The following is a 16,234-nucleotide window of genomic DNA, read 5'->3' on the forward strand; positions in this document are numbered from 1 at the left end:
AGTCTCCTGACTAGCTGGGACTACAGGCACACACCACCATGCCCAGCTAATTTTTGTATTTTTAATAGAGCTGGGGTTTCACCATGTTGGCCAGGCTGGTCTCAAACTCTTGACCTCAAGTGATTCGCCTCCCTCAGCATCCCACAGTTCTGGGAGTACTGGTGTGAGCCACTGCTCCTGGAAGAAGTTGATTTTCTTAAAAAAGAGAGGTAATAGGAGATCAAGTTCAAAAGTCTATTTGCGGCCTTATGCAGGATGTTGGTCTTAGCCTGAGGAGAAATAAAAACTGATGAAGCATTGTTAGCAGGGGGATGACTTAATCAGGTTTTTGAAAACTAATGTTCAGCATTGAGGTAACTGAAGCATCTGGATATGCTGATTTGGGCCCCTGGGAGCCACAGGAGATCATGGATATAGAGATTCAATAGGCTGAGATTTTAGTAGCTTTTATGGTGTTGAGGAATACCTAACACTCATTTTTTTTTTTAGCACTGTCAATGTTAAAATATATTCGGTTTGCTTTAGAGAAAGGCATGAATGGGTGCTGGAGCTCTGGTATGGAAGTTATTTTTGCAGTGTAGGTGCAAGGTGAGGGAACTAGCTGTGGGGGGAGATGGGCAAAGGTTTGTGGAAAGGGACTGGAGTGAAATGGTTTGAGAGACATCATATTTGTAAGAGCAACAACAGAAGGTATGGGGGGAATACTTTCTTTTCAATGCATTTTCTCATTTTCTTTATTATTATAAGGCATATTTTATATTTCAGATGAATTTACAACTGATTTTCTGGATTGGACTGATCAGTTCAGTTTGCTGTGTGTTTGGCCAAACAGGTAAAAACAAAAGGTTTTCTTAGTTGTCTTTTTATTTCTTTATCTTGTGTCACTCGTTGACCAGTTAGGTTCATGTGAGAACCTAAGTCATAACATAATGCACCTTCTGGAGGCCCTGCAGTGGCCCCATCTCACTCAGAGAAAGGGTAGGATCCTTCATGGTCAGGCCTCCCTTACCCCTGCCACCTAGGATGACGGGAGGCAGGTTGACTGGTGAAGTACTAAAATGGTAGGGATTGAACGCGCTGCATGAAGATCTTTTGAGAATATGAGAGTGAGTAAGTGAACAGAAAGAAGGCAAAGACATGTAGTACATTTAGAAGCAAATAAAGCAAATGTTTACAGTGGAAGATTGTGAGCTGCCCATTATTGTCTAAAAAGTAAAAACAGAACAGTTGACTTTCTAGAAGACATTCTCACTCTTTAATCAAAAAGTCTGGCAAAATGTTGGCATCATCTAGGAGTGCAGTGAAACTAAAGCTGAAAACATATTTAACCCTTCTATGAAGATGTGCTTACATATCTAGAATAATGGGTACTCAGTTCTGTCCTCCAAATCATGTAAAAGTACACTGCATAGAGCAGTTTGATACCAAGATTAGAAGGACTTACTACAAGTAGTAAAAATGAAGCAAGAGACCATAAAAGAAAGTATTGATAAATTTAAATTACATAAAATCAACAAGAACAAAAAAATTATATGGCAGAACATCATAAACAAGATGAGAAACTAGAGGTTCAACTTCATTAATGTGTGTAGGAATCCAATAAAAACTGAGAAACATAAAAATTTGCAAAAGACATACAGAAAATTATAAAAGAAATGGTTAGTTGTAAAACCTGAAATTAATAGGCTTGACCACTGAATTGATATTCTAATATACACTTACTTGTTAAATCAGCAACAATTTTTTTAATATTAAAGCACTTTATTTTGTTGGGAGTGTGGTAAAATGGTATTTGTAAACGACCATTTTGTGGGAGCTTATATTAGTAGTGTTGCCCTATTGTATCCATGGGGAATTGGTTCCAGAACCTTCTTCAGATACCAGAATCCACAAATGCTCAAGTCCCTAATATAAAATGGCATGATATTTGATATAACCCACACATACCGTCTTGTGTACTTTAAATCTTCTCTAGATTACTTATAATATCTAATAAAATGTAAATGCTGTGTAAATAGTTCTTATACTATATTGTTTAGGGAATAATGACAAGAAGAAAAGTCTGTACATGTTCAGCACTGACCCTTTTTTTCCCCCAAACATTTTTGATCTGTGGTTGCTTGAATCCACTGATTTGGAAACACAGATACAGAGGGTCAATTGTATGTTACTTTTGGATAGAAATTAGTGTGTATTGAGAATTCTAGAAATGTTAATATATTCTTCAACTTGGTAGTTATTCTTTTGGAATTTGTTATAAGGAAATAATCAGATGTGTGCTAAGGTTTATATGTAAGAATGGTCATCAGTGTGTGTATGTGCATGTAGTACAGTTTGTGTATATGTGTACTTGTACAGTATGTGTATATGTGTACTTAGGGCATTTATATGTGTATGTTAGCAAGCATGTGTGAACTGTGGACACATACATTTGGAGACAATCTAAATTTGTCCATTAAATAGGGTACACTCATATATTAAAATATTACATAATCATCAAAAGCTAGATTTAAAAACATAATTTGTAATGACAAGAATAAAACACTTAGGATAAGGTATACAAAACAGTATATAAAACTATGTTAACTGTATATATAAAGTGTGTCTTCAGTTTCATTTAAATAATACATCTGCTAATACATATATGCTTCCTTCCTTGCTATTTATCTGCATAGGAAAAAGACTGGAAAGAAATGTTAGCAAAAATGTTAGCAACAGTTTTCTTTTAGTTAACAGATTTAGTTTGTTTTTTAATTCTTAGTAAGTTTTACTGTGTTCTTTATGCTCTTTTGTGTTTTCCAGATTTTCTGTAAGAAGCATATGCTGGGTTTGTAATCAGAAAAGATGGGTTGGAGACAGTCTGTAGTGGTGCTTACCATGTAGAAGGCATACTCTTCCTTAGATGGATGCAAAGAAACATAAAACATACTTTGAACATAGAGCCTGAGAAATAATGGGATTATGGTTTAGATGAATATGGACTTTCCAATTATTTAGCGTACTGAAAACGAAAGGAAAGCCCTTAAGATTCTTGTGGGTATGGTAAAATGACTTAAATGACAAAAACTTTACCCAGTTTTTAAAAAACTCATGACATTTATGACAATCGAGAATGATAAATTCTGAATTATGCCTTTGAAAAAAAGGATTTAGTGTTTGATACAGAAGACAGGGAAGATAACTGTGTCTCTCTGTGGCTTTCAGTGCCAAGGTGATCCAAAATCATGGTGTCAAATTTCGCATTGTTCTCACTTATTTGTGGGAGCTAAAAATTAAAACAATTGAACTTACGGAGATAGTAAAAGGATGGTTACCAGAGGCTGGGAAAGGTAGTGAGAGGACGAGGAGGAAATCGGGAGTGTTAGTGGGTGCCAAAAAATAGAAAGAATGAATATGACCTAGTATTTAGTAGCACAACAGGGTGACTATAGTCAATAATAATTTAGTTGTATATTTAAAAATAACTAAAAGAGTATAAGTGGATTCTTTGTAACACAAAGCATAAAGGCCTGAGGCGATGAATACACCATCTACTATTAAATGACTGTTATGCATTGTATGCCTGTTTTATATCTCATGTACCCCATACCTGTGTATACCTATTTACCCACAAAAATTAAAAATTAAATTTAAAAATCCTGCTCTCTTTGGGGAAGGTCTAGTTTAGATGCTATCTAGGTCATAGTATTCATATTTGACATTTACATATATTGCATTGTCATTGTATTCCTGATTTTTCACTATTTTTCTCTCTGACATTTCAAGTAAAATATTCTGTTCTTTCTTCTTTCTGACAGATGAAAATAGATGTTTAAAAGCAAATGCCAAATCATGTGGAGAGTGTATACAAGCAGGACCAAATTGTGGGTGGTGCACAAATTCAGTAAGTAAGGTGTTCCTCAAGTGCTTTCCATTTTGTTCCCTGGTCATTTAGCGTGGCTCAGTGCTGTATCCTTGGGAAGTACAGATTAATTTTTATGTAAATCAGTACTGAATAACGTGATGGACTGGAGCTATGTGGCTCAACACAGTAGCTGCTAGGCACAGGTGGCTGTCAAGAACTTTAGTAAATTAGAATTGCTCTAAGTTTCAGAGATATGCAAGATTTCAAAGACTTAGTATTAAAAAAATGGTGAAATGATAATTTTTGTATATTTAAAAATGTAATGTTATAACAGTGTTAAAATTAATTTCCTCTTTTTTGTGTGTATGGCTGCTAAACAGTTATAAAATACATATATACGTAGCTTATCTTTGTGGCATATACTATATTTTTACTGGGGAGCTTTCAAAGAAATCTAGTCATTTAGTTTGACTGTTTTAGATTTCCTCTTTTTTGTGGGGAGGTATAAATTAACCTTCCTAATTATATTTGAGTTAAACTACTAGAGTTGATTTGCATCCAGTATAAGTTCTTTGAGGTTAATGAGGGTTTGGATTTTATTCACTTTTGTCATCTCTATATTTTTCCAAATATGGTGCCTTCCACAAAGCCCACTAAATTTTATTCAGTGAGTCGATGAATTAATGAATAAGTCAGAACAGGAGGCAAGGAAAAGTCATTTTGAGGTTGTATAATTTATCACAGGATGAATAACTAATATCAGAAGGTCAAGGGGTTATTGATTGTGTTTCCATGTAGGCATTTGGGCCCAAATTTCAAGTGCCTGTTTTGGTACACCTAAGTGGCCAAGTATCAGATAAGTCATATGGCTTGACCATATGAAAGAAAAAATGAGAGATTTTGTTTTTTCAAAATTTTTCTAATGGCACTTTCTAAAAGTGGTGTGCTGGGATTACATTGGCAACAGTGGAGGAATTAAGGAGTGTTGTGAGTTTGTCTCAGGCAAGGCTTATGTAACTGAAGCTCTTGGTTTTCATATCTGAAAAATGAGGATGAAAATATCTTCTTTATCTATTGGTACAATAATTAGAATTGATGAACTTAAAGCAGTTTCACTTAAGTGGTAGCTGCTATTGTTAACAGCATCCATTTTATGGGGACTAGTTTTATCTGTTGTTGAGGGTTATCTTAGCCTTCAAGGTTTGGAGCATAATTCTTAAAATTAAGGCTTTCTGAATATATTCAGTGAAATTTTATTTGGGTGTCATGAACGTAAAGTTTCTTGCTTTGGTTATTATTTAGAAATGTGTAATTCACCAGGATCTTGTGTTTTGGTAGGTAGTAGCTTAGGTTTAATAAACTAAAGTGTGCCACTTTGAATTATCTGATTCTTGATATTCCCTTCCAATTGTTGATTACATAAATAACCTCATTAGTGTGATGTTTCTCTTAAAAAAAAATCCTGTATAAAAACTGTTGTGTATTTTTCAATTGAAATATCTTCACTTACTGTTATTTTCTACAGCACCATTACATTGATATTTAGTATATAAATACCATATATGATGTCACTATTTTCCCTCCATTTTCACATTTCGTGCAACACCTTTATTCAAAGTCTTTATATAGATCTTTAACAGCACTGTTTTTGTACTCACTAAAGTGCTTTTCAGTTATCTGATTAAATTTTTATTTCTGCCTAGGTTGTTTGAGGATAGCACATTTAAAATCTTGGTCATTTCTAGAAATTTTACTACTACAAATAGCCATTCATGTGCCATTATGATCTTATTTTTCTTTTTTGCAATTTATCTGCCATTAGGACCTTTATCCTTGTCATATAATTACTATTTTGCTTTTTAAATTTTTAAAAAAAATTTATTTACAATAATAGCTAATACTTGAAGTTTTTCAAACCTGTGGGAATACTTAATCTGTGCTAAATTTTGTTTTCTTCTTTTTAAAAATGCCATAATTCATTGAGTTTTTTTTAAAGCTAATCTGTTTTCCCTAAACATTGGGTTGTTCAACATATTGTGATGAGGAGGGAGAGTGCCATGTAATACGAGAGGCTTTGTAGGGACTTTTCTAAAGGAAATCTTGGAGAAATGGTCTGATACTTGGGGTATATGTATATATTATTAGTAGCTATTAACCATGCTCAATTAGTGATTTCACTGAAGAAATTGCTTTTGATTAGACACTCTGAATTACAAGATAGAGCATTTAATATGTACACTTGGGTCAGTTCTGGGAAAGGTATTACTTTCTTGGAAATGATAGTTTTTAAACAAGAATACTTCTTATAGTTTGGATGAAGTGAGCATTTTGTTTCAAAGCCAGAATTGAGGTACATTAGATGTGATTTAATGTTTTGCAACTTAATTGCTTATTTGCAATCATTATGTAAAAAGGTTTGGCCATTACACTTCATATTTATACCTGTGTTTTATATGTCATTTAGACATTTTTACAAGAAGGAATGCCTACTTCTGCACGATGTGATGACTTAGAAGCCTTAAAAAAGAAAGGTTGCCCTCCAGATGACATAGAAAATCCCAGAGGCTCCAAAGATATAAAGAAAAATAAAAATGTCACCAACCGTAGCAAAGGAACAGCAGAGAAGCTCAAGCCAGAGGATATTACTCAGATCCAACCGCAGCAGTTGGTTTTGCGATTAAGATCAGGTATGGAAGCCCAGTGCTATGAATAACCTCTGTGTCTACTTAAGGCATTTGACACCAGCTTTATGCAAATCTGACCAGTTTCTGTTGAAGGCTCGTTTTTACATGTGGACTGGCACTCAAAAATATGAACTTGGTTAAATTTTAGAAAACTTTATGCAGATACAACAATTGTAAGACACATATACTTGGAATAATATTAAATGTTGCCTAATGTTCAAAGTAAATTTTGTTAAAGATTCAGAAATTATTAATTAGATTTAGTGAGTTTTAAAAATGAAAGTGTTCATCCTCTGGTCTAATTACATAATATATTATAAAATCATCATTTTAACCTATTCTTTTTCTTTGTATTTGTTTAGTATTATTAAGCTGTTAAGGTTTTTGTAATTATGTCTGTCAGTCCCACATCTAAAAATGAATTTTAAAAAAAAGGCCTCTTCATCTCTTTTCTGATTCCCAGCCTTTCTTGTCAGAAGAATGGTGAGTGGCCCTGTCCCCTGACATCCCTCCCGGCCCCTCCTCAGCCAGGTCAGGCCTTGCCTCCTCATCCTGCTCCACCATCACCTTCAGCCCGCAGACCCAGGAGACCCTTCTCAGGGCTTTTTTTTTTTTAAAACCCTTCAGTGCCAAGTGTCACTTTGTACTTTTTGAAGTGCTCTCCCCTTGATCAGTGATACACTCCTTGTATTTTTCCTTGTGTCTCTTGCCATTGCTTTCCAGGCCCCTTTTTGTGTCTTTTTTCTTTCTCAGTTTTTGTAGTCCACCTGAATGTCAGTTTTCCTCTCATGGCTTTAAAACCAATTGTATGCTGTAGCAACACAGACTTTTTTGAGTTCCAAACCCATTTCTCCAACTGCCTATTAGAAATCTATATAGAGAAAACTCCAAGTTAAAATCTTAATTACATTTTCATCCAAACCTTCGTTCTCCTGTATTTTCTAAGTAGATTACGTTAACATCTCTTGTATCTCTCTCGTCTCCTTCATCATCTCTCTCTAGATTTCTTTTGTAGATTAGCCTCTTTGCCTCAGTAATTTATTTTTAAACTTCCTGCCAAGTTTTCTAAAGTGAAAATCGGATCATGTTATTCACTTTCAGAGAGCATCATCCCATTACACACAGAACAGAGTTCACAACCTCGGTGTCTAGGAAGTCAGTTGTACCCTATGTGTGTTCTGCTTTGCCCTTTCCAGACTAATTTATGGTGTTCTATTTGTTTCCTTCTCTTATAAACCGACTTTCTGTTTGTCTTGTCCACTGTGGATTGGGAATGTCTTTTTTATTTTTGCATCCTGAAGTCCTGATGTTTTAAGTATTTGTTTAATGAAATTGAGTTCATACCCATTGAGTTACTTACAGAATTCCCAGGTTTTTATAAAAATTAGGACAACGTGTTTTATTGTGTTTACCATGTAAATCACATTTATTTGGTTTTTCTCATTTGCATTTGATTGCCAGTAGGCAAGTTTCATTTTCTAATCTCTTGTCAAATTAGGGGAGCCACAGACATTTACGTTAAAATTCAAGAGAGCTGAAGACTATCCTATTGACCTCTACTACCTTATGGACCTGTCTTACTCAATGAAAGATGATTTAGAGAATGTAAAAAGTCTTGGAACAGATCTGATGAACGAAATGAGGAGGATTACTTCCGACTTCAGAATTGGTAGGAATGTTGGGAACATTGATCATTTTCATTTATGAAGTCTTGGCAATTCTCAAAGTTGGTTTTATATTTTCTTCTTTTGTTCCTCAAAATATACTTGTGAGATAAACACACGAGTTTTTAGTCTTTTCTGAGTGGAAACTGATATTATAGTCACATGTTTAGTAATCCTTGCCACCTTGTTCCTCTGTCACGGGGTGCTACTGTTTGACACAGATTGTACCTTATAGATAATGACTTGCATGCCTGTTTTCACAGGAACTTGTTCATTTATCTTATGGCTTATTTTATTTTGAAGTGGAATTTCACTCTTGTTGGCCAGGCTGAAGTGCAATGGCGCGATCTCAACTCACTGCAACCTTCAACCTCCTGAAGTGATTATCCTGCTGCAGCCTCCCGAGTAGCTGGGATTACAGGTGTCTGCCACCACGCTCAGCTAATTTTTTGTATTTTTAGTAGAGATGGGGTTTCACCATGTTGGTCTGGCTGGTCTCGAACTCCTGACCTCAGGTAATCCACCTGCCTCGGCCTCCCAGAGTACTAGGATTACAGGTGTAAGCCACCGCGTCTGGGCTTTATGGCTTATTTTATAAACGTGTTGAGTACCCAGATTTTATCTAATTACTAATTAGTATGACTGCACCTGCCTGTACAGTCTGATGTCACCTTAGACCTGGATTTTTCGTGGGATGATGATCGCTTTTCAAACTTTATTTTTCCCATTTCATGCATCCTCAGCTTAACCTTGTTTTTGCCTCCTTCTCTCCACTCCTATTCCTGTAGAGGTTTACCTACAGAATAGTGGAAAGATTTACAGTCATGAGGCCTATAGCTGCCTTTCAAAAATTAGCTCTATTTTAGTGGAAACAAAAAATAGCACTTGCTTAAAATATTCTTTTATTCAGTAAGCATAATTCAAGGACCATAGTAATAGGAAGCTCCTACCGAATTAGTCTTTTTTTTAAAATGGCCAGGAATCTAGAATATTCATTTATTCATTTGTCCAACATGCCATTATTGACGGCTGATGTGCCAAGAAAATGAATGTGAGTTATTTTTAAAGTAGGGAGGCAAAATATAAAGGTTGACTTAGGACTTAGTCCATTTGCACAGCTGTAAAAAATACCATAAACTGAGTGGCTTATGAAAAATAGAAGTTTATTTCTCACAGCTCTGGAGGTGAGAAGTCCAAGATCAAGGCAGATTCAGCATCTGGTGAGGGTCCTCTTCTGGGTTCTTAGATGATACCTTCTTGCCATGTACTCATATAGCAGCAGGGGGACAGCAGCTCTCTGGGGCTTCTTTGATAAGGTCACTGTGGTAGTCTGTTCTTAACATTGCTATAAAGAAATATCTGAGACTGGGTAGTTTATAAAGAAAAGAGATTTAATTGGCTTACTGTCCTGCAGGCTCTACAGGAAACATGGCACTTGCATCAGCAAGCTCAGGAAGCTTCCAATCATGGCAGAGGGCAAAGTGGGGAGCAGGTTTCTCACATGGTGGGAGCAGGAGCAAGAGGTAGGGGGAGGTGCCATGCAATTTTAAACACCAGATCTCTTGAGAACTCACTCACTATGGTCAGAACAGCACCAAGCCATGAGGGATCTGCCCCTGTGACCCAGACACCGCTCCCCCAGCCGCACCTTTAACATTGGGGATCACATTTCAACATGAGACTTGGGCGGGGACAAGTACCCAAACTGTTACCAGTCACTAATCCCATTCATGAGGGTTCTGCCCTCATGATCTAATCACCTCCCAGGGGACCCACTTTCTAATATCGTCATGTTGGGAATTAGATTTTCAATGTAGGAATTTTGGGGTTACACAGACATTCAGTCCATAGTCACTTACATGTAGATTAATTTTTTAAAAAATGCAAATCTCTTTCCATCCATCATCCATCCATTCATGTACCATTTTTTTCTTTATAGGATTTGGCTCATTTGTGGAAAAGACTGTGATGCCTTACATTAGCACAACACCAGCTAAGCTCAGGAATCCTTGCACAAGTGAACAGAACTGCACCAGCCCATTTAGCTACAAAAATGTGCTCAGTCTTACTAATAAAGGAGAAGTATTTAATGAACTTGTAGGAAAACAGCGCATATCTGGAAATTTGGATTCTCCAGAAGGTGGTTTTGATGCCATCATGCAAGTTGCAGTTTGTGGAGTAAGTGCATTCATTTCCTATAAGGGGATATTGTTTTATTATCTATGTGAATTTTAAGTGTGATTTTACTATGTTAATAGAAAAATTGACCTTAATTTTCATACATTTGATTACCTTAGGGAAGTAATTTAAGTAATCCCATAAATTGCCTCTATACAAGTGCTTTATAAAAGCATATTTAATCCCTATGCAAACCAGGCAGTTAATTTATTCATGTAGGCTCTTTTTTTTTCTTGGGAGACAGAGTCTCGCTCTGTCAGAGTCTAGCTCTGTCGCCAGGTTGGAGTGCAGTGGTGCAAATCTCGGCTCACTGCAATCTCTGCCTTGCAGGTTCAAGCAGTTCTCCTGCCTCAGCCTCCCAAGTAGCTGGAAATACAGGTGTGCGCCACCATGCCCAGCTCATTTTGGAATTTTAAGAAAAAACAAGTTTCACCATGTTGGCCAGGATGGTCTTGATCCCTTGACCTCGTGATCTGCCCACCTCAGCCTCCCAAAGTGCTGGGATTACAGGCGTGAGCCACCACGCCTGGCCTCATGCAGGTTTTTAAAAGCCAGAATGCTAACCATTTGAAACAGTGGGACAACCTCACTGTACTGTAGCTGGTGGTCTGGATTTGAGAAAAGCCCAGGTGTCCTAACTTTCTGGCTTTGTACCAGAGATGGAATTGATGTTATTATCTGAGGCATCACCAGGAACCTTGGAATTGCTCAAAGGGAGAGTGTCTTGTATCATTTTTCTTTGGTCAGTTTTCTTCTCACTGTCTTTGAAAGATACATCTTTCTTTTGTGTCTTAGTAATTCAAAAAGAAAGAATTTTTTAAGCCCTAGTTTGTAAGCTATATGAATAGATGTGTTTTGAGAAGTGATATACTACTTGTAATTTTAATTGTAAGATCTTCAGTAGCAAGCCCATCCCTATTGGACCAGTAATTGGCATTTTATGATCCATGTAGCAGCTGCATACTTTGAAATGACACTTTAATGATGTGGCTGAGGCTGAAACTAGAAAACAGCATGAGATCAAGTTTGTCCTGAGTACCTACTGTTGTCTCATTTTTGTTCCGTCCAGTGCCTCCATTCTCTAGATGACCTTCTTTGATTGTAGACACCTCTTAAATGGTTACTTTTCAGTCAGTTTTTGCCAAGGTGCTAATTGATACTCAAAATAATAAGGAATGTGGGTAATAATTTTTCTATTGCTATTGATGCTGGGCAATTTAGCCTCTTTAGGGTTGTTTTCTTCTCTTTAAGGAGGGATGATAATAGTGTTTACCTCATAGGGCTTTTGTGAAGTAAAATGCAGCAATTTCCATAAAGTACCAATGAGCATTCAGCAAATACTGATTCCTATATTGTTGTTACTTTTGACTTTTGACTGGAGTGGTTGCAATTTAAGGTTAATCCCTGTGTTATAGTGGAAGCAAGTAGCATTCCTGGTAGTGCCTGGCCTTACACCTCTTTTACCTCATTGATTTGTGAACCTGTTAGCAGCTTGTTAGCAGAGCGTTCTCTGGCCTGCCTCCAGCTAGGCCTTAACCTGTGGGATCAGACAAGCCATACATAGCACCCTTGGTTGTGGCTATTTTTCTATGTTGGTCATGCTGATCCATGTCTCTAGATGCAAAAGAGACAGACATTCCACTTTTGGAAAATTGCCAGTGTTAATAAATGTGATGCCCATCTTAAAGGACTTTACAGTCTTATGAAGGTATAAACAGATATATTAAGTAAATTAACTAATGGAACTAAATTACTATAATTATATAATTTGTAATTATAAAATTTCCATAGTGAGAAGAGGATTTTACTGTTACTTTAAATTCTTTATTGGAAAAGGTCCAGAATAAAGTAAATGAGCAGTTAAACAGTACTGATTGAGGAGTTAGAATGGGTGAAATTATCGTTAAACAAGATAATTATTTCTGTTATTAAAAAGGGAAGCCTCATATGGTAGGCTGATAAAGAAGGCATAGCAGAGATAGGTGGATGGGGACAAGACAGCAGCAGTGGAGTAAGGTAAGGATAGGCTGAGACACATTGATATATTCAGCAAACGCTCAAGTGCTTACTGCTTGCTAAGCAGTGTGCTGGCATGCTAGCTCCTGGAGATTTGATGATAAGCACAACAACAACAACAAAACAGCTTTTAAAAAGAACTGAGAGATATGGATGGTCAGGCAAGATATAGTTGTACATGGAATGGAAGAGCTTCATTCAGTGGGCTTTGTGCATTTCTCAGCAAGATAATTAGCATTGTGTAAAGAAGAGATACAGAGAAAATACAGAATTAGGTCAAATATACAATAGTGGCCTATATGAAAATTAAAGGATTTTTGTTGAATTACTGTGAATAGTGTTTTAAAATTAAAATCCTTTTCTTTTCAAGTCACTGATTGGCTGGAGGAATGTTACCCGGCTGCTGGTGTTTTCCACAGATGCCGGGTTTCACTTTGCTGGAGATGGGAAACTTGGTGGCATTGTTTTACCAAATGATGGACAATGTCACCTGGAAAACAATATGTACACAATGAGCCATTATTATGTAAGTGCTTAGTTCCTTACACAGCAAATGTGTTTATGTTGGATTTTAATGTAAATACTCAGAGTTTATGGGTGACTGGCTTGGGGTTTCTCAGGGTTTGAGGTTTTTGCTGTTTTGGTAAGTAGAAGTCCTGATTAAAAAATCAGGAGACAACAGATGCTGCAGAGGATGTGGAGAAATAGGAACACCCTTACACTTGGTGGGAGTGTAAATTAGGTCAACCATTGTGGAAGACAGTGTGGCGATTCCTCAAGGATCTAGAAATAGAAATTCCATTTGACCCAGCAATCACATTACTGGGTACCTACCCAAAGGATTATAAATCGTTCTATTATAATAAAGACACATGCACACATGTGTTCATTGTGGCACTGTTTACAGTAACAAAGACCTGGAACCAACCCAGATGCCCATGTGGCACATATATACCATGGAATACTGTGCAGCCATAAAAAAGGATGAGTTTGTGTTCTTTGTAGGGACAAGGATGAATCTGGAAACTGTGATTCTCAGCAAGCTGACACAGGAACAGAAAACCAAACACTCTGTGTTCTACTCATAGGCGGGTGTTAAACCATGAGAACACTAGGACACAGGGAGGGGAATATCACACACTGGAGTCTGTTGGGGGAAGTTAGGGGAGGGACAGTCGGGGACGGGGAGGTTGGGGAGGGATAACATTGGGAGAAATGCCTGATGTAGGTGACGGGGTGATGGATGCAGCAAACCACCATGGCATGTGTGTATCTATGCAACAGTCCTTCAAGATCTGCACATGTACCCCAGAACTTAGAGTGCAATGAAAAAAAAAAAAAAAGCAAGCACGGGAAAGCTAACATTGCTGTTTGTGAAGATGCGGCTTTGTATTTGCTTCCTTCTGCTCAAACAAGGGCCTCACTGGGGTGGGAAAGGGATGCCTAGATGCCACTTTCACTCCTTGCCTCAACTCCCCTCCACAGCAGTACTATTTCTAAATAAAAAGTACAGTCAGTACTATTTCTAAATAAATAGTTTAGTCTCATACTCTTAGACGATTTTTAAAAGCAGTCACTCGGCCTTTATTGAAAATAAATATTGGCAAATCATTCAAGTTCTAAAAGAAATCCAAATGGTGAATTTTGGTCTTTCCTTAAGTTGTAGATAACAGAATATTTAATTATTCTTTAATCTCATTGTCCTTATATTTAATATACTTAGATAATTTTACTATTTAAAATTTTTTGAATATGGAAATTTTTGTTCATACATGAAGGTACAGAGAAGAGGATTAGCAATTCACATACACACTACTCACTTCAGCAATTATTTACATTTGATACTGTTATTTAAAAGTAGTCTTATAATCTATTTGTATACATATATATAATCTAGTTATATACAGCTAGATGTAGTCTAGCTATATATATAGATTACTTATGTAATCTAGTTATGTAAAGCAGTCTTGTAATTGAGTTACGTATAATCTTGCATGTATGACTAGATTGAAAATTGGAATAGGTTATAAGGGTGTATTTACATACTAAATTGTATCACTTGATTTCTTAGGATTATCCTTCTATTGCTCACCTTGTCCAGAAACTCAGTGAAAATAATATTCAGACGATTTTTGCAGTTACTGAAGAATTTCAGCCTGTTTACAAGGTAAATGTGTGAGATAAAAATAGCAAAATCCTAAGTATTTTTTGTTGAGTTGTTAAAGACAAATCATGTTTGAATTAAAATGTGGGAAGATGCCACCAGCTAGGCAAACTGGATTTTACAAAAATGGTTTATATTAATTTTTAATCACATATCATAAAACTGGTTTCTAGGTTTCACCCCTAAAGTTATTTAGAAAACATGGGGACTGACCTTTAAAGATAAAAGTTGCTCAATAGATGCTAATTGGTTGAATGAATAGTAGTTGTATTTTACATGTTTTATCTTTTAATTTCAGGAACTGAAAAACTTGATCCCTAAGTCAGCAGTAGGAACATTATCTGCAAATTCTAGCAATGTAATTCAGTTGATCATTGATGCATACAATGTGAGTACATCTTAAGTAAGATCAGTTTTAGACAATACCCTGTTGGGAATACTTTGTTCAAAGAAAGTAAAACTTCGTGCACACTTTGGCAAACTCAAAGGACTACAAAGAAACTTAAATTCTGTGTCTGGAGGAAAAGCTTTATACATGTTGTCTTACAAAAGCAGATTCATAGCCTAAACAAAGCAAAAATATAATAAAGGCATGTGGGAAATATTTCCAAATATCCGTTTGTTTATCATTAAGGAAGAGATCTCCTTGTTGGAAAGCAATTGTAAAATATAGCTTACATTTAAACTTTTACAGAATTTCTCCAATCTTTTTTCTCCCCAAAATATCTTTTATAGAGTCATCTATTTTGATGAACTATGCTAGAAACTTATTTTTCCCCCAATTCTTCTCTTCTTATATAGTCAAAGGATATAGTTTTCTATTTCAGGAGGCACACACATTCATACATACGTATACCACTAAATCTGTAAAAATGTGAATAAACGTGTGATTCGCCAATTCAAAAAGATTTTTAGTGTTCTTTTTCTACCCACAGATGGGAGGATGTTGAAGTTAAAGAGGAATTGGCTTCTCCTTTTTGAGCATAATTCAGTATACTTTAATCATGTCCAGTTAGCTTTAATTAATAATCATTTAAATAATCTGAAGGCAGTTGTAATATGGTAACCCTGTGTGCTGCATGCACCACTTTCAGCCCCCGTCCCTCTAACCCTTTGGCAGCTTGAATTTTAAACATTTTTACTTCATGCCATGGCGTACCATAATGCTTTGGAAAGACCTGATTCAGAGGGGTTTTTACAAAGGTTTTTAAGATTTCACTTGTTCCACAGCTTTTCCATCCTCCCCGGTCTTGGATAATTTTCCTAATTCCAGTCTTCTCACAGGTATGAACAAGAGATAGCTTGCCACTGCCCCAGCTCCATTTGCCCTGAATAGTTTTATACTTTCAACAAGCACTGGCTTGAATCCCTCCTTCTTGCGGGAATTTGTTTTTTGGTTTTTGGCTGGGCTACAATGGTTCCTTAAGCAGATTTATTCCCAGACTGCATTGTTGATTGTGTACCCTAGTCCATAGTTAGCTGGAGGGGTAGGACCACAGAAACACCATTTTGCCAGTGGGGAAGACAGCATTTATTTATTCCGCATTCTTTTTTTTTTGAGACGGAGCCTCACTCTGTTGCCCAGGCCGGAATGCAGCAATCTTGGCTCATTGCCACCTCTGGCTCCCAGGTTCAAGCGATTTCTCCTTTCTCAGCCTCCCAAGTAGCTGGGATTACAGGCGCA

The 16,234-nt window shown here is 36.5% G+C and overlaps 1 protein-coding gene across 3 annotated transcripts in view; it reads left to right on the forward strand.

Moving 5' to 3' along the window:
- ITGB1 (integrin subunit beta 1) overlaps positions 1-16,234 on the forward strand; it is a 48,826-nt gene that overhangs the window by 18,116 nt on the left and 14,476 nt on the right. For 2 of the 3 annotated variants that reach the window (XM_017535387.1, XM_017535389.2), the window contains exons 2-9: positions 766-832; positions 3,798-3,883; positions 6,309-6,531; positions 8,027-8,197; positions 10,132-10,370; positions 12,757-12,912; positions 14,458-14,553; positions 14,849-14,938. In XM_017535387.1, the coding sequence (XP_017390876.1) occupies positions 766-832; positions 3,798-3,883; positions 6,309-6,531; positions 8,027-8,197; positions 10,132-10,370; positions 12,757-12,912; positions 14,458-14,553; positions 14,849-14,938 (1,128 nt within the window). Of the gene's footprint in view, positions 1-185; positions 210-765; positions 833-3,797; positions 3,884-6,308; positions 6,532-8,026; positions 8,198-10,131; positions 10,371-12,756; positions 12,913-14,457; positions 14,554-14,848; positions 14,939-16,234 lie in introns of those variants that run through there. The other variant, XM_017535388.2, reaches the window with a different exon arrangement.

The sequence above is a fragment of the Cebus imitator genome, unplaced genomic scaffold, assembly GCF_001604975.1.
Source record: "Cebus imitator isolate Cc_AM_T3 unplaced genomic scaffold, Cebus_imitator-1.0 Scaffold92, whole genome shotgun sequence".
Lineage (NCBI taxonomy): Eukaryota > Metazoa > Chordata > Mammalia > Primates > Cebidae > Cebus > Cebus imitator.